Source organism: Phascolarctos cinereus, unplaced genomic scaffold (assembly GCF_003287225.1).
Source record: "Phascolarctos cinereus isolate Bilbo 61053 unplaced genomic scaffold, phaCin_HiC Scaffold_9;HRSCAF=440, whole genome shotgun sequence".
In the NCBI taxonomy this organism is placed as follows: Eukaryota; Metazoa; Chordata; class Mammalia; order Diprotodontia; family Phascolarctidae; genus Phascolarctos; species Phascolarctos cinereus.
In genome coordinates, this window is record NW_027556402.1 from 20964059 (window position 1) to 20985839 (window position 21781).

The 21781-nt window shown below is 45.4% G+C and overlaps 1 protein-coding gene across 3 annotated transcripts in view; it reads right to left on the reverse strand.

Annotated features, from left to right (window-relative positions):
- LOC110209746 (vesicle-associated membrane protein 7-like) overlaps positions 1-21574 on the reverse strand; it is a 46200-nt gene extending 24626 nt beyond the window's left edge. The window contains exons 1-5 of one of the 3 annotated variants that reach the window (XM_020988391.2): positions 21366-21574; positions 18682-18752; positions 16908-17004; positions 13054-13155; positions 2630-2788 (exon numbers count right to left, since the gene is read on the reverse strand). In XM_020988391.2, coding sequence (XP_020844050.1) covers positions 2630-2788; positions 13054-13155; positions 16908-17004; positions 18682-18752; positions 21366-21443 — 507 coding nt within the window. In that variant the 5' untranslated portion in view covers positions 21444-21574. The remainder of the gene's footprint in view (positions 1-2629; positions 2789-13053; positions 13156-16907; positions 17005-18681; positions 18753-21365) is intronic. The other 2 variants (XM_020988392.2, XM_020988397.2) reach the window with 2 other exon arrangements.
- Positions 21575-21781: the final 207 nt, after the last annotated feature.

A 21781-nucleotide genomic window follows, 5' to 3' on the forward strand; every position in this document is an offset into this window, starting at 1 on the left:
GTTCTTCTCAGTCTCTTTTACTGGATTATCGAGTCCGACCCTCTCATATTGATAAGGAAGCTGAGACCCAGAAAATGAAGGGACTCTTGATATCACACAGATGATAATCAGGAACCGTTCTGGAGTTCAGACCCAGGTCTTCTGACAGCGCAATCCAAGGCTCTTGTCTTGACACCATGCTGATGCAAAATTGTAGAAGACTTCCTGTGCTTGGCCCAGGAGACTGCAGGGAGCCACTGAAGATTTCTGAATAGAAGAGTGACAAGACGGAGCCAGGCAAAAGGAAGATTCATTGTCAGCAGCATCAGGATTTGTTGGTTTGGGAGGTCAGGTTAGGGCAATGATCTGTGCAGGGGGTAGCGAGGGCCTGTCCAGGGCAGTAGCAGTGGGAATAAAGAGGAGGGGCTAAGTGTTAAAGATAGGAGGTAGGTAGACTAGATATGGCTGGGTGATCTATTGGATATGAGAGGAAAAAGTCAAAGATCTCAAGGTTTGAACACGGCTGGATGACCAAGATGCTTTGTAACAGAAGTGGAATGGGACTTGCATAATTATACAAATTAGAATCACACAATCCCTGAAAAACTGGAAGTTATTTGTAGACTTGTGAATGCTTATGGAAGGAATAATTACCACTGGACTGCCTGGTTAATCAATGAGCCTTTCTTGCCTACCTCCTATGTGCCAGGCACTATGCTAAGAGCTGTCTGTGTTTGCTGCCTCTACTTCTCCTAGTCTTCAATCCTTTGTCATCTGGCTTCTCAACTCTTCAGCCAACTGAGACTACTCCCTCCAAAGTCACCGATGATCTCTTCAGAGATGGCAGGATTAATCCTCACCCTTCTTGACCTCTCTGAAGCATCTGACACAGTTGACCACATACATTTTTTACATTCTCCCAGGGACTTCTTAGACCCAGGCCTCTCCTCCCCTCCCACACATGGCCCTCCACAAGGGGTGTCTCTTCTCAGGGCCCTTCTGCTTGTGTGGTTCTCCTCCTCCCCATCTGATCGGTCCTTCTGAGGCCCCTTTCAGGGGTTATCATTCATATCACAACCATTTCCCACCAGCACTTGTCTGAGGCTGAGTCAAGGAGGCAGAAAGTAAAAACAAGGCAAATCTTACTAATTACAAACACTCAGCAGGACATAGACAGATGGGGCCAGCACGTTCCTATACCGGGGGGACAAATGGAGATCAATGATAAAGGCCATATGGGAATAAAAAATCCATCAGGTCCATAAAGCGACAGGCCTTCCTGATACTGGTTTATGCAGGATTCAGCAGTGCCTTTGCCCCCTGAGTTCCAGGTCTCCATGACAAAGGACTCCTCTGTACCCAAGGTCAGGCCACACTTCCCTGGGATTGGGACCATAGTTTACGGTCAAGGACTCAGACCCTGGTTTGGGGCACTAAGAATGAACACCCCAAGGAAACAATACCTAAGTGCCCACTAAACTGAGGGAAAAGACCATGACCACGAGCACTTCCTGCCCCCCCCCCCAGTCAGGCCAACAGAAGACAGCTGGAGGTGGGGAGGAGGAAACAGACAGCAGGGCTGACCAGAGGTCCTGACCGGCCAGGCCGTGGGGGGTGACCAGAGGGCGTGGGTGACCGGAGTGGGGCGGGGTGGGTGACCAGATGGCTGGGATGACCCGGCTGGCAAGAGTGGCCGGAGGGGGTCGGGGCGTGGTGACCGGACGGCGGGGGTGACCAGCCAAGCAGCTGCATAGCAGCCTGTCAGCAGGTCTTTCTGGGGTGTGCCTCGCTCCCTCTCCCGGATTCTTACCCACACACTGGACAGAAGATGAAGGAGGCAAAGCCTCCTCCTGACCTTTGGGTCTGAACTCGAGGTGGCACTCCACACTAGGTGTCTATACTGCCTCCCCTTCCACTCTGCCTTCAGACCTCGTCTTTCCTCCAAAGTTCATAACGACCTCTTAAGTGCCCAACCACAGAATGGGAAGCGGTGGAGGCGGGGCGCCGGGCAGGGGAGCGGGGGAGCCTTGCTCGGCCCCCAGGGCTTTGGAGTCCTGCAGCTCCCCTTCAAAGAGAGGCACTCTAGAGGGACGGGATGGGAAGCGGTTGCCCAAGGCCGCTGCACCCCCACTCTTGTGCCCCACCTGCCTTCCCTGGGCACTGCTTGGAGCAGCCCACATCACCTGAGGCGGCTCAGCCTCAGTTGTCCCCGGGCAGCTCCCAGAGAGTGCCAGCCTGCACTGGTGGAGGCCCTTTCCTGTCCTGGGAGTTTCTCCTGGCAATGAAATCCCAGGTCCGTCCCTGTCCTGCCCCATTATGTCACTGAAAAGGGACCAAGCCATATTTCAGACACAATAAAGAAACTGCTATTTAAAGGAACGTGGATGACTCCTAAAGTGAAAATTCCTTTGTAATGCAAATGATCACCCTCTAATTTATGTCTTATCTTTTTGACTCTGAAAATTAGATTTTCTGACAACTGCAGAGATATCCGCAGTGTTCTGAGTTAAAGGAGATTGTCAGTGACGCAAGGGGCTTACAAAAAGTCTGCTACCTTTACTTTCACTGAAATCCCCTTAAAAGCCCTCAAGTAGAGGCAAATGACCTTTGGGCACCAGTATGGATGGCAAGAGCCGGGGCAGAAACTTACAGCTACTTGAAGATTGTCTGTTCTGTCAATAAGTATATTCCGTTTTTCTTCTCTTTTCAACATTTTGTCAATGTTCTGTGACATTGAATTTTTGACATCAGTCACTTGACTTTTCAGATCGGAAATCATAAATTCACCTTGACTTTGATTGTGCTTCATCTGTAGGAAAAGGAAGAGTGCATTAGATTTATTTTGTACAAAGATCATTCATTAAAGTACCACTTATGCATTAAAGCACAGGTGCAGAAAGCTCGTCTCAGGTGAGTAAGACATTCCCACGGTGCCAGGGTGCCAGCAAACATTCAATCCCAAACAAGTGCAAAAGGTATTGGACTGACTTGTCCCCACCCCCAACCTCTAAAAGGTATTGCCCTTAGGTGTTTCTGTAACTGGGGATCAATCACAGCATATCCAATAAATGTTGGCTCAAGTTTGTATAAGTAAACTATCCTTGTCTTTGTGTAGGTGACATTAAGGCTGACTCTGAGGGGTATTCATTATGTTAGACCACTGGTCTTCAAAGTGGAAGCTGAGGGAGAAGCCCCAAGGGGGCTGGAACTTGACCCTATTGATGGGGAAGATGGGTTGCATTCCTCCCCCTCCTTCGATGAACAATTCAAGGTTTGTTTCCAACATGTCCTCTCTTCTGCATTCTTCCATCCCTGTACCTTTCTCTCTCTCTCTTTTTCTTTCTTTCGCAAGGCAATTGGGGTTAAATGACTTGCCCAGAGTCACACAGCTAGTGAGTGTTATGTGTCTGAGGCTGGATTTGAACTCAGGTCCTCCAGACTCCAGGGCAGGTGCTCTATCCACTGCGCCACCTAGCTGCCCCTATCCCTGCACCTTTCCATGGATGGCCTTCTCTGTCTGTGGGCACTTCAGGGTAAGAAGGAGGTAACCCAATTCTACTCAGGTGGTAGCTAAGCAGGCATTTGCACAGGCCAATTTCCACCTCCTTGGACCCAGCCTGTCCCCAGGGCATGATAATGTTGGGTTCTAGGCTTCAGGCAGTGGCCAGTTCACACTATCTATTCCTTCCCCACATCCATCCATCCATCCATCCATCCATGCATCCATCCACACCCCTCCTTCCCCTTTTTTTTTCAGAGGCAGCTGGTGGAGCAGTGAATAGAACACTAGGCCTGCAGTCAGGAAGACCTGAGTTTAAATCTTCAAATCTGGCTTCAGATACTTATTAGCTACGTGACCCTGGGCAAGTCACAGAGACTGGCACATAGTAAGCACTATATAAAAGTTTCTTTTTTTCCCTTCCCTTCCCTTCTCTTTCCTCTGGGAAACAGAGACTAGCACTGTATACAATACAGTATACAAGCATGTATTGATTACAATAACATTATCTTTTCCCCAAACCCACACATGACAGAAATGATTATTTCTCTTGTTAGTAACCAATTATTAACTGAGATTAAGGTTTTCCCTTTTTATTTCCTCATTCAGAAATATGCTCCTGTAGGATATTTAGCCAGTCTCTGAAAGGACATTGCTGATAGATGAGATTGCCCAAATCTTTGGGGTACATGCTTAGACCATCTTGGGTGGGACCTCTCCCGACTAGAAAACCTTACCAAGAGAATCTAATCTAGGGGAAATCCAACTTGCATGCCACTCTGTCAGGCTTGGGTAGAGGTAGGTCCCTTTGTCTAGACTGCCTGAGGCAGGGTGGTCTGGGTAGAGATAAGAGTGACATCATCAGTCATGTCCCCCAACCCCTTATTAGACTATCCCCACCTGTCATTATAATTTTCCTTCTCTCACTAATTGTTAACCAATCAGAGTTGATTTCTGACTGTTGGGAACACCCATTCTTCCAAGGGCATATAAGCATTGAGAGGCTTCCATGATTCTTCTTTGGTTTAGGAGAGAAAGCTAAGTGACCATGTTATTAATTATCTGCTAGCCATAATTAATAAAATTACTAATTACCCAGAAACTCTCTCAAACTTTTCATACATATTTCACATGTTTTCCTTTTAATTTTATTTGCATTCATTTTGCTTATGCAAAAGCTTTTCAATTTTATGTAACCAAATTTAGCCATTTTATATACTATGACCTTTATTCATCTGTAATTGTGAAAAGTATTTCCTCTGTTCTTCTAATTTGTTTGTGATATGACCTTTTCATATTTAGGTATATGGCGTGATATATTGGCCTAACTCTAATTTTTGCCAGATTGCTTTTTCAGTTTTCTCAGGAGATTTGTTAAAGAGTGAATCTCTGGCTACATTTTGATTTTTCTACTGATTGATGTTTCTATTTTTAAAGTAGCTCCAAAGAATTTTGACATTTTTTTTTTAGCAAAGTTTGAGATTTGGCATTGCTAGGTCTCCTTCCTTCTTTTTTTCATAATTTTCCTTTATATTTTTGTCCTTTTGTTCCTCCAAGTAAATTTATTATTTTTTGAGCTCTACAAAATAGCCTTTTGGTAGTTTGATTGATATGGCGCTTAATAATTGAATTAGTTAAAAATGTCATTTTTATTATATTGGCTCAGTCTATCCATGAGCAATTTGTGCTTCTCTAATTATTTAGATCTGTTTCTGTTTCTGTAAAGAGTGTTTTGTAGTTCTATTTATACAGTTCCTATGCATGCCTCAAATATCACATCTATTATGCCATTATTTTGAATGGAATTTATCTCCTCCTGCTAGGTCTTGTTGGTAATATATACAAAAGCTAATGATTTGTGTGAGTATATTTTATATTTGGCTACTTTGCAAAAGTCATTAATTTTCCCAAGTTTTTCACTTGCATCTCTAGTACTCTAAGTTAACCAACATATGATTTGGAAAAAGTAATAATTAAGCCATCTACAATCAGAACCTCTGAGTCTTATCTTCTCACTCTCTTCTTAACTCTTTGCAAGCTGGCTTCTGACCTTATCAGTCAATTAAAACTACTCTCACCACTGCCCTATCTAATGGCCTTTCCTCAGTCCTCCTTCTTCTTGACCTCTCTGTAGCCGCTGAATCGTTCTCTTCTCCTTGATAATTTTTTTGGGGGGGGTGAGGCAATGGGGGTTAAGTGACTTGCCCAGGGTCACACAGCTAGTGAGTGTTATGTGGTCTGAGGCTGGATTTGCTAATCTCTTGATAATGGCTTTTCATGACTCTGCTCTCTCCTTGTTCTCCTCTAGTCTTGGCTGGAGTTTCACAGGTCTTTTCCACTGAACGTGGGGGTACACAAGACTGTGTCCCGGCCCTCTTCTTTTCTCCATCCATACTCTTTCCTTTAGTGATTTTATCAGCAACTGACTTCAATGACTGTCTCTGTACAGATGACTCTAAGTTCTCTTTGTTCAGTTTCCACCTCTCTCTTGACCTCCAGCCTCACATCTCCAAATGCCTGTTACACAACTCGACCCAGATGTCTGGTAGCACGTCCAGGACACCCCTTATCTTCCCAGTCACACAGGCTCAACACTCAGGCATCACCCTCAACCCCTCATACCCACTCTGTTGCAGATCCTGCTGCGTCTCCTTTCAGAACATCTCTTGCACGGGTCCCCTTCTCTCTTCTGACTCTGCCCCCAGTACACGTCTCTGTCCTCTCACACTCGGACCACTGCACTGGCCTGCTTGGTGGTATCCCTGTCTCAAGCCTCTTCCCCACTTTAATCCATCCTCAAATCAGCTGTCAAATCGATCCTCCTAGAAGACCCTACCCTCCCATTCGATCAATTTCAGGGGCTCCCTCTCACCTCTACCATCCAATATCAAATCTCGTTTGGCTTCTGAAGCCCTTCATCGCCTGGCCCCTTCCCACCTTTCCAGGGTCGTACCTCTTTCTCGCCTCCACGCGCTCTGTGACCGGCGCTCTTTCTTGCTCTTCACAGACAGCACCCGCAGCACTTTCACTGACTGTCACTCCTGCCACGGAGCGGGGACATGTGGCCGCTTAGCCACTGCGGCTCAGAACTCCCAAGCTGTGAGAGACTCCCCAGCCTCAAACTCCCCAGCAGGAGGGATCCTGGCTGGCTAGCTTCTTTAAATTCACTCTTTTGGTCCTGTTCATCCGGGCGTTTTTACATTTTTAAACTATTCATTAATTTCACTTGGGTTATGAGTTGTGTTGGGTAGAATTGGACGAGATCATTTCTGGTACTTTCCTTGATTTTATTTTCAGTGGCGAATTCCTTTTCATGTTGGGCATTGGCAGCTTGGTTTTTCTCTCTCTTTAATCAGATTAGCCAATGGTTTCCCTATTTTATTAGTTATTAAGAAGATCACCTTCTTTCAATTTTGTTGATCTTCCTTTTTGTCTCAGCCAAAGTCCTACTTTCTGGAAGAAGCCTTCCCTCTGAGATTGCTCCAATTTATTCCATCTAGATCTTGTTTGTACCCCCTCATTTGCATGTAGTCCCCTCCATTAGACCATGAGCTGCTGGAGAGCAGAGACAGGTTTGGTTTTTGTTGGTTTTTTTGGCTTTCTTTGTATTCCTGGTGTTTCTCACGGTGCTTCATAAGTGCTTCTTGATTTGACTTGACTCTTGGTGCTTATTGCTCCAGTTTCTTTTACTGGCTTTATAGCTGCGGCAAGCACTCTTGGCCTATATACGATGATAATGGTGACGATGGATGTCCTTGCTTGTTTCTGATCTTGTTGGAAAGGTCTCTAGTGATTTCCCTTCCCATTACAGATGATGCAGGTCTTGGTTTTACATAAATCCTGGTTGCTGTGTGTCCTTTGTTCTTGAAGAGGACCGTAACATCAGGCAGATGATGCCATGACTTGCAGGTGAATTGGATTTAAGTGAGGCAGTGCTGTGCAAAGTCACCAGCCTCGCTGTCTCCTCTGGAGCCATCTGGGTCCAGTGGCCAGATACAGATCAGGATGACTGGAGATGGCCCAGGATGCAGTGGGAGACGCTGGCCTTTTGAAGCTTTTAACAGGTTTGACTGAGGCAATGCCCATTCAGTGATTAAGGCTAGGTAAGAAATGAGGCAAAGAATGGCCTCTTTACCGAGTAAGAAAAAAAAAAAACAACAAACAACCAACCGATCTGGGAGGGGAAGACGCTTGGGCTTTCTAGGGCATGTGGTCTTCTATCATGTGATTGATTCCTTTTGTTAAGTCTATACCTTAGAGTAAAAACTGCACACAGCCAGTATACTTCTCTCTGGAGCTGAGCCATGATGCTGGGCTCAATGAAACACAGCAGACCCCATGAGGAGGGAGGTGCTTTCTGAGTGATACCAGACACTTGAGAGCTAGTCTGATTGGACGGATTTGAACTGCCTTCACCCCCTGGACTAAATGACAAGGAGCTGCTACCCCCATAGGGATAATGTTAGGGGCTCAAGGTCTGTAGGTTTCTGGGAACCAGAGAGAGCTCCCTCCTTCCTCAGAGGTCTTTGGGAGGAGACAGGGACTTAGCAAGGCCTGGTTCTTTTGGTGAATTGGATCAGGTTACTGGTGGCAGTGCCCCTTGGTGATTAAACAAACTGCGATGATAATGCCATCCTTCAAAAGGTGGAGGAAAAGGAGGAGGGGTCTGCTTTTCTGAACCCTGACCCTACCCCCCAAGAAGGAACTAGTTTTTCTAGTGGGAACGTTGGAAATCAATCCAACTTGGATTTGTAGTGTTGGCCGACTTCTGAGGTGTAAACACTCACACTGAGCATTTAACCACTGCAGAACTAGGATGGGCTGACTTCAGCCCGATCCTGATCGTCTCCTTGTGGGCGGCCAGGCCAGACGCAGGGCTGCTGCTCTGGGGGTGTGGATGCTTTCAGGGCCTTGGAGCTTCTCCGTTTGTTAGTGGCAGTTGGTCAAGGGTCGCCAATGATAGCAAGGATGGGTACAGAAGGTGGGAGCCCCCGCAGGTAACGGACGATAAGTACAAATGTGTGGCATGATTGGTCCTCTAAAGATAGTGCCCATCTTTGTGTGGTGGCAAAGAATTGGAAATTGAGGGGATGCCCATCAGTTCGGTATATGAATGTAATGGAATACTATTGTGCTATAAGAATATAGAATATAGAAGCAGGTAGATTTCAGAAAAACCTGGGAAGACTTACATGAACTGATGCTGAGTGAAGTGAGCAGAACCAGGAGAACATTGGACACAGTAACAGCAACCTTGTATGATTACCAACTATGGTAGACTTAGTTCTTCTCAGCAATACGATGATCCAAGGCAATGGTGGAAAATGCTATCCACATCCAAAGAAAGAACTATGGAGTGTGAATGCAGATCGAAGCATACTATTTTCACTTCTTTTTTTTTGTTCCTTTTCCCTTTTGTTCTGTTTTTTCTTTCACAACATGACTAATATGGAAATATGTTTACGTGATTACACGTATTCAACCTATCATCAGATTGCTTGCCATCTTGGGGAGGAGGGATGAGAGAGAGGGAGGGAGAAAAAATCTGGAACTCAAAAATCTTATAAAAAATATAGCTGTTGAAAACTATCTTCACATGTAATTGGAAAAAATAAAATACTATTTAAAAAAAAGCACCCAGTGTTAAAACGCATAATGAGCTGAGGCTTGTAAGGAATGCAAAGCATCACAAAAAGGTGGTTCGATTTTGTTTTGTTTTGTTTTGTTTTAAAGTTCTGTTTGGGGAAAAGAGAAGAATGAAAGCCTGGGTAAGGCTGCAGCTCAGGGAGCTGTAATGATGGTAAATGAGGATGGAACAAAAGCAGAACTGCTCAATTTTTCTTTTGCCTTGGCTTTTTTTTTTTTTTAAAGCAACTGAGGTTAAGTGACTTGCCCAGGGTCACACACCCTGTGTCTGGTTTGAGGCCGGATTTCAACTCAGGTCCTCCTGACTTCAGGGCTGGTGCTCTATGCACTGAGCCACCTAGCCGCCCCATTGGCTTCCTTTTTGAAGGAGACTACTATTTGGGCTGAGAAATGTAGACCAAATCTAGAAGTAAGACTCCCTTTTGAGGGGTTAGCTCACCAGGCTGGGATCCGCTGCGGACCCAACCTGTGAAACGGCACGGGAGGGTTGCTGAGGCACAGGGGAGGGGCCAGGGTCATCCTAGCCGTTGTCTCTTACAAAGGGAACCAGGGGGCCGTCCCTCCGGGAGGATTCTGACCTTGTCTTCGATTCCGGCAACATTCGTTAGAGGCTTTGTTAATGCACACCGGAAAAAGGTCCACACGGCTTTGTCGATACCAAGCATCGAACCTCAACCAGGGAATTACAGGGTTCGAGTCTGAGTATGTGTTCTGTTCCATTGACTGACTTAAAAAAACCCCAAACCCACCGCACGCATGCAGGCACGCGTGCAGAGGGCCAACCCGTTTCGATGCCAAGTGCTACGTGATGAGGGCTTCAGTCCGAAAGTGCCATTCCCCCTTTGTTCCAACTCTCCTCCCATTAGTTCCTTGGAGATTCGAGGCTTTCTCTTCTTCCGAATGAATGTCATTATTCTCTAGTTTTGTGAAATAATCCTTCGGCAGCTGGGCCCAGCGTTTTTAGAGCCGTGTTCCCGTCAGTCGGGAGTTTGCCAAGAATGCGGCATACAAGGAGCTCCTGGAGGGCAGGTGCCGTCCTCTGTCAGTCTTTGTGGCCCTGGGCTTAGCTCAGTTCCTGCACACACCTGCACGCCGGCTGACTCCCCATCCTGTTTAGCTGTGGTCCACATTCTCAGTCAGCAGGCATTAAGAACTCGCTGTATGCCTGGCACCGTGGCTAGCACTGGGAATACAAATACAAACAGAAACACAGTCCCTACCCTCAAGGAGCTTATCTTCTAATTGGGGAAGGCCACACATGAAAGGAAGCTGAAAAGCGGTGGGGTGAAGGTGCCCAGGGTGTATGGGGGATGGTAGAGAAAATCCCGAGTCCAGCCTGGAGAGGAATGAGGCATGCGAGGCCGGGACGCCCCCCTTAAGTGGCAGTTCTGGGAGAAGCCATCCACTCGGAGGGAGGACCCTGAGGGCTGTGGGGACTTCCAGTGAGTGAATCCCAGGGTTGGTGGGAGCTTCAAGGATGAAGAATCTTCCGGGGCATGAAGTGTACCCAAGGTTCTGCCCAAAGCTTGGGAGGGTACCAGTGGGGTGCTGGCTACCTGTCATCTCTCACTTTTGCCACATGACCCTCCCCGTCTTTTCTTCACTACTGTACTCAGTTTGTAAATCTGTAAATTATTAATAGTAAATTATAGAAATTAATTAAATAATTGAGGCAGTATTATAATTTTTACTACATTGATACAGCCTATGGATAATGAGTAGCTCTCCAATTATTTGTGTTTATATAGTTCTGTAAAGAGTGTTTTGTAATTGTACATATGTTTATACATAATATATAGACATATACAATACATGTATGTATATATGTGTGTGTATATACACATAGGTATGTATATTTGTGTGTATATGTATACACATACACACATATATAGTCTTGAATGTGTCTCAGAAGGTTGACTCCCAGACGCTCCATGCGATTTGTTGGAGAGGCCCCGGGAAGACAAGCATAATAACACATTGTTAGTGGAGCTATAAACTGATAGAAATTAATCATCATGGAAAATAATTTGGAGTTCTGCAGTAAGTCATTAAAATGTTTATCTTCTCTGATTCAGAGATCCCCCTCCTGAAGCCTATGTTTCAGGGAAGCCCTACACAGAAAGAAAAGCCACAGGTATAGAGTGGTCTAGAATCACTGCCTCCACTGTCTTACCACCCACGCATTTCTAGAGTCTGGCTTCCAGCCCTTCCATTCGGTGTAGACTGCTCTGTCCAAGGAACCCAGGGCTGTGACAGGTGAGCTTGACTTGCCTTTCCCAGAGCCACACCACCTCCTATTTACTGGCCTCCTTTATGTGTTGCCTTTCCCATGAGAATGTAAGCTCCTTGCGGGCAGGGACTGTCTTGCTTGCTTGTTTTGGGTATTCCCAGTGCTTAGTGGTGCCTGGTACGTAGTCACTGCTTAGTGAATTCTTTTTCATTCATTCACCTTTCATTATTTACTCTTCAAGGTTAACAAGGATCTCAATGCTAACTCCAGTGGGCTTTTCTCAGCCCTCTCCTGCTGGCTTTCTCTACACAGTGAATGTCCTTGGACACTCTGGCCTCCCTTGGTTTCTTTCTGTGACACTGCTCTCCCCTGCCTTTGCCCTTACTTGTCTAGTGACCCCTGAGTCTCCTTAGGAGGATCACAATGTGGTTCCTGCCCTCTGACCATGAAGACTTTGGGCCCAATTCTTTCAGTACATGTGCTTTCTTAAAGAGTTCACCATCTCCAATGACCCAGCCATCATTTCTATGTGCATGACTCCCAAATCTTTATATCTGGCCTTTCCGTGATTCTAGCGACACGGTATCAGTTACTTTCTAGAAGTCCCATAGGCTGTTCAAACAGAAATCATTACCTTCTCTTCTCAATCTTCCCTACTTCTGTACAATTTTCCAGGGCTGTATTACAATTACGTATTATGTGTATTGCCATGTCTTACTGGTGTGGGGTTCAAATAAGGCAATGTACATAAAATACTTTGTAAGTCCTTAAAGCACCATATAAATGTTGGTTATTATTATTATTACTACTAAAATCCTACTCCGTAAGTCATGGCACACCTTCCATGGTCCTTCCTAGTCACCCAGATTCACAGCCCAGAGAGTTATTTTTAACTCTCTCCTCACCTCTCCCTTCCCGTGAGCTGCCAAGTCTTACAGATTCTACCTTCTCCTCACCTTTCCATGTGACCTTGGGCAAATCGCTTCATCTCCCTAAATCACAGCCTCCTCTTTCTAAGCAGAGGTAGTAATAATACCTGCAGCTCTCACCATTTACAGTTGTATGACAACAGTATGAAAGGCAGATTACCCGGGGCTGGTCCAGCCTTTTGGGAAGTCTCAGCACAACAGAAACACCAGCTAGGAATATTATTAACTCCACTAAAATCCTAGCCTTCAAATGGCAATGGCTTAATCTGGAGTGCTGGAAGGTCTGCTAGCTGAACACCGTGGCAGTAGATTCTACCAAGATGGAGAGGCTTGGAGTGTGGGTCCAACAATGGATGGCATGCTGCCTGGCCCAGGACCAAGTGGGCTGCTGAGTGACAGGCTCATTACTAGAAGGTGGGCAGGTGATGGCTTTTTTTTTTTTTAGTCCGTAGTTATTCAAGAAGGGTCGGAAATATTTTAATCTGCATGGTAGAGGACCCACCCACACTGTTATCCTCAGAGATCGCTTTGGTAAATATAATTCTATTAATATATAATATAAATAGTATAAAATATAAATGTAATATAATAAATATAAAATTCCTTTAGGTCTTTTGATTAGGAGCAGAATTCCTCTACCTACTGTACCAATGTATCAGGGCACCCACGTCTTGTTACCTTCTCGTACCTCTAAGGGGCACCCAAACGCACTTTCAAAGGATCATGGCGGCGACTGCAACAAACAGGCATCGGACCCCCAGACTGCTTACCATGCATCTCCCCAGCACCTGCTGAAAATCTGCAACAATCGCATTTGAAGGAGGAAAAGATTCTTGAAACATCACGGGATTTTCAGAACAAGTTCTGCTCACCTAGAGAAAGCAATGAAAACATTAGTCTATAATTACATTTATTGAAAAATAACTGAAAAATTATAAAAAAAAATTCAGGTACATTTCAGGTCCACAGCAAAGGCCTAACAATACAGGATTTCTAACCCTTTGGAAGCATAGCATCACCGCATTTAAAAATGTCTCCAGATTGCCTCTGTCCCAGTCCTGGCCATCCCAGCTTGGTGAAGTGAGGGAGCTAGACTAACGATCCCCAGGCCCCCTTCTGGCTCTAGCAGGCTGCGTCCCCTCTGCAGAGAAGAGCTCTTCCTGTGTGAATCTCATTTAATCCTAGCATCTTCAAGTTGGAAGGAAGGCTGGGCTGGCAAATGTGTAACAATGGGCTCTCTGGAAAAAAGGTACACACAGCCTACTTTTCAGTTGAATCTGCATCATTAATCTCTTCCCCTTCACTTTCTTACATCCAGACAATCAACAACATGACAAGCCACGCCCTGGTTGGTAGAGTTTGCTCATTTGTGAGGCATAAACACTCGTGCTGAAAAGAGAACAGTCGCTTTTCTGGGGCTGGTTTGAGATGGTGCCAGCCCACCCCTGGTTGGGAGGCATTCTAGACATCCTGGGGTCCAACTTTTTTTTTTCTTTTCTTTTCCTTTTTTGTCTTTGCGTTTCTAGTGTCTGGCACACCGTCCTGCATATAGTAAGTGCTTAATAAATGCTTGTTAGTTGTGAGCAGGTAAAGGCATTATGTAAATGAACCCAACTCCTGACCAAGCCAGGTGGGCTGAGTGTTGCCTGGAGAGGGTGATTCTGGATCAATGGAGGGAAGGCTGCTATGTCCCTGACTGAATGAGGGGCAGAGCTGGTGTGAGACCTTTGGAGAGGACAGACATTCTTTATTCCTGCTTTGAGACTGGGCACATACACTGTCCATACTCTTTGGTATGGACTCATAGGAGAAGAGGAAAAAGAAAAGCATTGGAAATAGCAAGCATGTAGGGGAAGCTGGTGCCTCAAAGTGTCCCTGATTTCCAGCTTCCTTCCTTAGACACCTTGGGGGATTTCCTTGTGGGTGAGATCAAAGCATCTCTTATGGCTGAGTTGAGACACTCCCCTGCCCAGGGAGAATGTTTTAATTCTGGCATTTTATGGTAGATTCCAATCTATAGACCGTCTCTGATTTCTGTTTGCTATCTGCCTGACAAATGACTTTCCTCATTATTCATTCACCACTACTGCTACTAATGACAGATACTATGATAGCTTTACAACTGTTATCTCATTTGATTCTCACAATGAGCCTTCCAGATGCCGGCTTCCTAAGATCGTTGTCCCTACCAGCCTGTGGACTTTGTTCTGTTCTGCCATGCTTATCTATGTAAATGTTGCAGCCTTCCCCTGAGAGAGCTCTGAGGTCAGAAATGGTTTCATTGCTGACTCTGTATCCCCAGGGCCTACCCTGGGGTACTGGCACCGAGCTGGAACTTAAGCACGTTTGTAGACTGATTCCTACACAGGTTTGACCAGTAAGTGGCCATGTGAATGTTGATTCTGTGTGCGTCTGATTTAGAAATTAAATTGTGTAACCAAAACTCCAGCACACACGGATCAGCACAAGAAGAGGCTGCATTTAAGAGGCTTTTGTTGTTCCCTTGTGTCTGACTCTCCATGACCCCATGTGGGGCTTTCTTGGCAAAGATACTAGAGTGGTTTGCCATTTCCTTCTCCAGGTCATTTGACAGATGAGGAAACTGAGGCCAACAGGGGGAAGTGACTTGGCCAAGGTCTCCCAGCTGGTAAGTGTCCAAGGCTGGATTTGAACTCAGGAAGAGGAGTCTTCCTGACTCCAGGCTGCACATTCTGTCCACTGCACTTCCAGTTATTAGGAGCCGGATGACAAAAAATGAGGATCAATACAAATGACTCATGGATGCAACTTGTGAGTCCCGAAGGCTAGCTTGTTGATTTTTCTATAAATTCACATTTGTTGACACCTCTGATCTGAATTGTACATTTGTCAATAAAAATGAAGACGGAGCTTGCTCGTTGCTCACGTCTTGTAAGGAAACCACCCACGACGTGGGCCGCTGCCCTGAACCGCAGGGAGGCCGGGATCGAAGCTCCTTTCTGTCTCTCTCTTTTTGGCTCCAAGTTACACATAATAAAGAGTGACTTATGGTCTATAAATGCTTCAACTAACAACAGCAATCAGGGAACAGCTATTAAAATAGTGCACGTTCTAATAATACCCCTAAGGAAGTTATCCTATATCAGGCCTGCAGCTTGTGGCCCGCCAAAGGCCTTCGGGCAGCCTGCGAGAAATGTGGGGTTGCCACTTGTGAGCGCTCCTGTTTGTCACGTGACAAGCAGCAACCAACCGTAGCCAGTCAGTCTCTAGTCTAATCTATCTGCGGCCACAAGAAGTTTAGCCTCTACCTTCTGCCTAGTTGTGCAGGTCTGTCCTATGTAATACCCATGTGTTAATTTTGGATATATGTGTGTGTGTCACACACACACACACACACACACACTTATTTCAATAGGTGAAAGGATACATGTGATCTCATCTGTTTGAATACACCCTCTCTCATTGGAGATCCCAATCCCCCCATGCCTCAGTGTAGCCAAAAGATGCCATGTGGTGGATGATCCTTTGAGTATGAGGCTGCTTCTTGGATGACAAATACTGCCCGGGGGCAGCTGGGGAGCTCAGTGGGTAGAGGCCTGGGCCTGGAGCCAGAAAATCTCATCTCCTTGAGTTCAAATCCATCCTCAGACACCTACTAATTGTGCGGTCTGGGGCAAGTCACTTAACCCTGTTTGCCTCAGTTTCTCCATCTGTAAAATGAGCTAGAGAAGGAGATGGAAACTGCTCCAGCATCTTGGCCAAGAAAACCCTAAATGGGGAGTCAAAGAGTCAGACAGTTGAACAACAGCCACCAGCCAGCTCAGAATCAAAGCCCTTCTAACTTGGCAGAGGATTTGCTAAAAAGCTACCTCATCCACACAGATACACACACACACACACACACACACACACACACACACACACACACACACACATCCTCCACCTCAGATCTGTGATTTCATTGGTGAGGACACCTTCTGGTCATGATTCTCCCTCTACCCAACAGACATCAGCAGCTGCTTAGGATCTTCTAGAGCTTCCCTGGCAGGGAGAGGTTGAATGCCCTGCCTGGGGTCAGCTGTATGTCTGAATGAAGCCTTGAACTAAGGGCTTTCTCACTTGGAGTCTGGCTCTCTGCCTGCTACACTGTGCCGCCTCCCCTATGTACATATACACACAATATAAACATCAATATTTGTGAAACACTTGGCAAACCTTAAAGCCCGATAGGAAGGCTAGCCATTATTATCACGTCTGCCACGTAACGCATTCCTAGCCCATTTTCCAATTGAAAAGTATTCTGATTTTCCTAAAAGTTGTCATTCCTTGATTTTTTTTTCCCATTCACCCAGGGTAATTGAGTCAGATTCCCCTTTTCAGAAACATTCTCCAGAGAAGAGAGATACAAAAGCAGAGGAAAAGGTGAAGGGTAAGTTTGAGGATGTCCTGAAAATCTTTGTGGACCATTAATGCTCTGTTCTCCTTCTACTCAATGCTAGTTTTTATAGTCAGTGTCCTAAATATTTGCAATTTTGGTTTCTGAGGCTAGACTGCTAGACTTTCACATATGAATCTGAACATAGAAATCTTATAGAAATTCGGTAACTGAAATAAAGTCCTTAACTTAGCCTAAAAAATTCCTTACCTCATCAAGAAATGCAGATGGTAAAGTAACATCCAAAGGATTGTCTGTGGCACACAAGTAAGTGATTCCGTCAATAAGGAGAGTATGGTAGACATAGCTTTGAAAAGATACATACATTTACATCATCATTTTGCAGAAACTCATCTATCTACTATATATTTAACAAACAAAATTAAGAGAAAGGCACGTAGCTTAATCAAGCTACTATCTAGGAAACTCTAGCTGTGAAATAGTTGACATTTTCCCTAGTTAACCCCAAATGGGATGCAGACTTCACACCCTCTACAGCACAGAATTTTTAGCTTGCCCCAAAGCATAGCTCAGATGTCACCTCTGATATGAGGTGTTTTTGCTTTTCTTGAAATTATTTATTTAACTATCTATATATTCTATCTTCCCCACTTCCCCCCTTCATTTCTCCTTCCCATTCCCCCATACACTGTAAGCTTCTTGAAGGCAGGACTACATCTTATTTTGTCTCTGTAGGTCCTTCACCTAGCATGGTGCCTAATAAATCTTTGTTGAAATTAAATTTAATATATTTGACATCTGAAAATGAACTATTTCTGTTCTACGCCAAATGCTATGTCAGTATACATTTTAAAATAGCCCTGTCAGATGCCACTCATTTGCCTGGGGAGGGGGTCCACATTTTGTTCTGGCTGTATAGGAAAATGTTCATTGCTTAACCATCTGTGTACTTTTGGAGAGGAAAGTCCCAGCACTTTGCACAGAGCCCTGATGCATAGAAGGTACTTGACATGGGCTTGTGGACCGGCAGCTCACATTTTTGGCCCTTGTTTACTGTGGGGGATATGGGAAGACTGGAGGGAGGCCCCTTTGGCACGTCTCCTATGTCTCGGTCTACCCAGCCATTCTATCTTTTAATTACATTCCAGTTTTTGATAGACTCCCCAGTCTAGGGGGACAGAAGGCAGCCCAGATAACTTAGGAGTAAATCTGTCAAGTGGTGGCCTTCGTTTTAATGAGGGGCCATTAACACTGCTCAGTCTGGCCCAGGCAGGACCAGCCTTTGTATATGAAGCTTTATCAAACTAGTCATATATATGGTCCAGGAGAAAATAGAAAAGACAAATGTGTCCTTTCCATATACAAATTGTCAGTAGTCTTTAGCATTATGATATACAGTTATCCCTTCTACGGTGCAATTTTCCCCATCATGGTTTTGATATATGGCAGGTAGGCATAAGAAATTAAATGGGAATTTTTGGGGAGTTTTGCAGAAGCCACAAACAACACAGAAGTTTAGAAACTCAGAAATGTATAAAATATATGTACAGTATTGTATAATATCAACATATTTTATCTTTGAATACCATAAATATACACAGTTTTTTCTTCTCTGGTACAAAGAGAGGGCCCAAAAATTTTACTTGGATTTCCCAGATTGCAGGTGCACCGGCCCCTAGCTCCTGGGAGGTGGAAGGGATAACTGCACACATGGTTCTCTTAATTTTTGCTGACAGTGAATAATACATGTAATCTTTCCTTCTAAAACATCTTTATTTCTAAATCTGGATATTTGTTGAGAAAACGTTCCTAATTTTTCCAAACACCAAGGTAGTTGTTACCATGAATAACTGGCATGATAGCAAGGAAAGAGCTTGATATTCAGACTGTCTTTAAAGCTTCAGTCAATCTAATTAAAGTCATTTTACAATATCACGTACTATGCACCCTCTCTATTTTTGAGCAGTAAGATCATTAAGTGGGAGTAATCGGTACAGACCACAACCCTAGAATCCCCCCTTACCTTCCAATTCGGGCTGTGGTCTTTTTCTCAGCTTTAAGAAGCACTAGTTTTAGCACTGATGAAACTGCGTCCTAAAAATAAACTATTAATGTTCAGTCTGTTGTAGAGAAACAAATAGAAGATGTATAAATATACACTTATTCTTCCTTAATAAATGAACTGGTTCATGCTAAGTTCAGCCTGGTTTGTGAGTAATAAATGTCATGTTCATTATAAATATTCATGTCCACTGGAAGAAAAAAGGCTATAAATCATAGACGCACAAGCACACAAGAAAATCCGTCTCAGCGCATCATGGCCGAGTCTTGACACGGTTTCTACCACGGACAGGACCATCTAGTCACGCTGTGGCTTTTCATCAGCACCAGTCACCAGGAGGCCAACTTAAACTGGGCACATCGTTTTCACGGAATTACCATCAGACATCTCAGCTTTTCATTTCAGCCTCTACCTCTGTCCAGACTCAAGGGCTCAGCTGAAACCAGGCAAAAAATATCTATTTATAAAGATTCATTGCTTTCTTCTAGAAAGAGGAAAGAATGCCAAGTGCCCTCCCTATTTCTCTTTTCAAATACAAACATCAATCACGTTTTCACTAGCCAGTGGTCCCCAACTTTTTTCTCTCTCCAAGTGCCCCGAGGAATCTTGCACACTGAATTTTGCGTCAGTGGGCAGGGCTTGTGGGCATCTGCCTTTCAAAAAGAGCCTTCACTTTTGTCCAGTGTCTTGCAGGCTCGTGATGTCTGGCCACTGGACAGATGGCTCTGGAAGAGAGAGTGAGGCTGATGCCTCTGCACAGCTCTCCCTCACTTCAACCCAATTCACTTGCATGTCACGGCCTCCCCTCCCTGATGTCATGGTCCTCATTAAGAATGAAGGACAAGCCACAACTTCTGCCGCAGCCCCCCCCACCCTTAGGTAGTTTAGCCTTTGAAACTGATTAATCACACCCTTCTTCTGCCTCTCAAAGCCTGGGGGAGGCTACAGCTCAACACTCTGGAAAGTAACACTGGAAAATTCTGGGCCATTGTCAGGAAGACCGGAAGAGGGGGCAAGTGAGAAGCGGCAATGCCTCTTTACAAATGGAATTACCAGCACTGGAGGTCCAAAAGGACCTCAGAGGCCAAGCAGCCTAATCTTCTCAGATAAGGAAACTTGGGCCGAGGGAGGCTGTGACGCCACTGAAGTACAGCCACGAGGGTGGCGTTTAAAGCCTGGTCAGACCTGTTGCTTTTTATAATAATACTAATAGCTAATCTTTACATGGGGTTTACTATATACCAGCATAGGCTAAGCTCTTATGATAGCTAACATTTGCAGACGGTTCACAACATAGCAGCACAGTGCTAAGCGCTTTACAAACATCTCATCAGATCCTCACAATAACCCTGGGAGGTAAGTGCTGTGATGCCCCCATTTTACAGGTGAAGAAACTGAGGCAAACAGAAGTGAAATGACTTGCCCGGGTCACACAGCTAGTGGATGTTTCTAGTGGATCTTCATGGACTTACATGTCCTGATTGCTTTTTAGTTTTATACTGGTTGGTAAATCTTTGCCCCCACTATGCTGTCACTCAAGCTTTATAGGGCCAACGAAGGACCCCATCATGCATTTAAAAAAATTGAGTTTCAAATTCTCTGTGCTCCTCCTTCCCCCCACCCCTTGGAAGGCTAGGGATCTGACCTAGATCACACATGTGCATGCATAGGCTGCAGCCTTCGGAAGCTCCTGGACTCCCTGCCAGGGTTCCAGCCCATCGCGGGTCAGAGGCAGGACCTGTTCCCAGGTCAGCTCCTTCCTAGACCTCCTCTCCCATACTAGAAGTAGGGAGAAGGCTTGTGCTTTCATCCCTTCATTCCTTCATCCCTCCTTCTTGGGGAGCAAACTCCCCCTAACCATGGCAGGCCCCACTTTCTGCACAATTTATCATCTCGTGCCACTGCCCAGGGCCCTGGGAGCTGAAGGCGCTCGGCCAGGATGGCTCAGACATGAGATTGGAACCTGATGCTTTCCTTCTCGGTTGAAGCCAGCACTCCTGCACCGGATGCTCAGTGAGACACTGTCTGTAGAGCGCTTTGCCCAGTGCCGTGCACACAGTAGGCGCTTAATAAATGCTTGTTTCTTTCCTCTCTCCCTAATGCAGTGGCCCAGAGGCTTAAAACTGCACCAAGACTTTTGGGACATGATAGCCTAAGGTGAGAGCAGGAGTTGGGTGGATCCCATAGGTATACACATAGTGGATAAAAAGATACAATAATGTGTCTATTAACTATTATTTATTATTTAATAAATATTGTATTTATTATTTATTAACTATTGTTAACTTTATAGCTATACAACTGTTATTAACTATATATCTATACAATAAAGTATATATTTAATTAATTTAATTAAAACGTAAATTAAATTAAGGTAGGGTCTTAATTTTTTTTTTAAAGTCAGGAGCTGTCAAAGGCCTAGGAATGGTTAAGGGGGATTCACTCTCCTTTCAATCAGTAATTTATCGGTGGAGGGTCCCTTGGCACCTCCCCGTTCCCTCAGGGCTCTGAGCCTAGCAAAAAAGCCCTTCCTTGAAGCGGGACTGCGAGGACAACGGGGAAGAAGAGACTGTGGTCTCAGAAGACCCCTGGAGGCAACACGTGGAGCCAGCGGAGAGGGCCTGGTGGTTGGGAGGGGTGGCTACCTGATAGTTGCCTCCGGTCAGGGCCAGCTCGGCCAGGATCACCCGGCCATTAGCAATGCAGCTGTACGTGATGGTCATAGCGTCTCCGGGCGCCTCGGCCACGCCAACCGCCCTCAACGGCTAAGGCGCCTCCCGCGCAGGCGCAGTGCTGCCTGGGGGGGGTTATGGGAGGGCGGGTGACTGACAGGCCAGTGAGGGCAGGAAGGGGACGGGCCAAGGCGCGAGGGGCGGGACTATGAGCAGGCGGGGCCACACTCAGGGCACGCGGGGCTAAACTATGAGGGGCGGGGTTACTTGGGAGGCATAAATTTGTAGCTGGAAATAAGAAAAATCATTAGGTCAGTTTTTGTGCTGTGCTCATTCAGTGCTGGCACCTAAACATCTCATCTCTAAGATGAAAATAATCAAATAATATT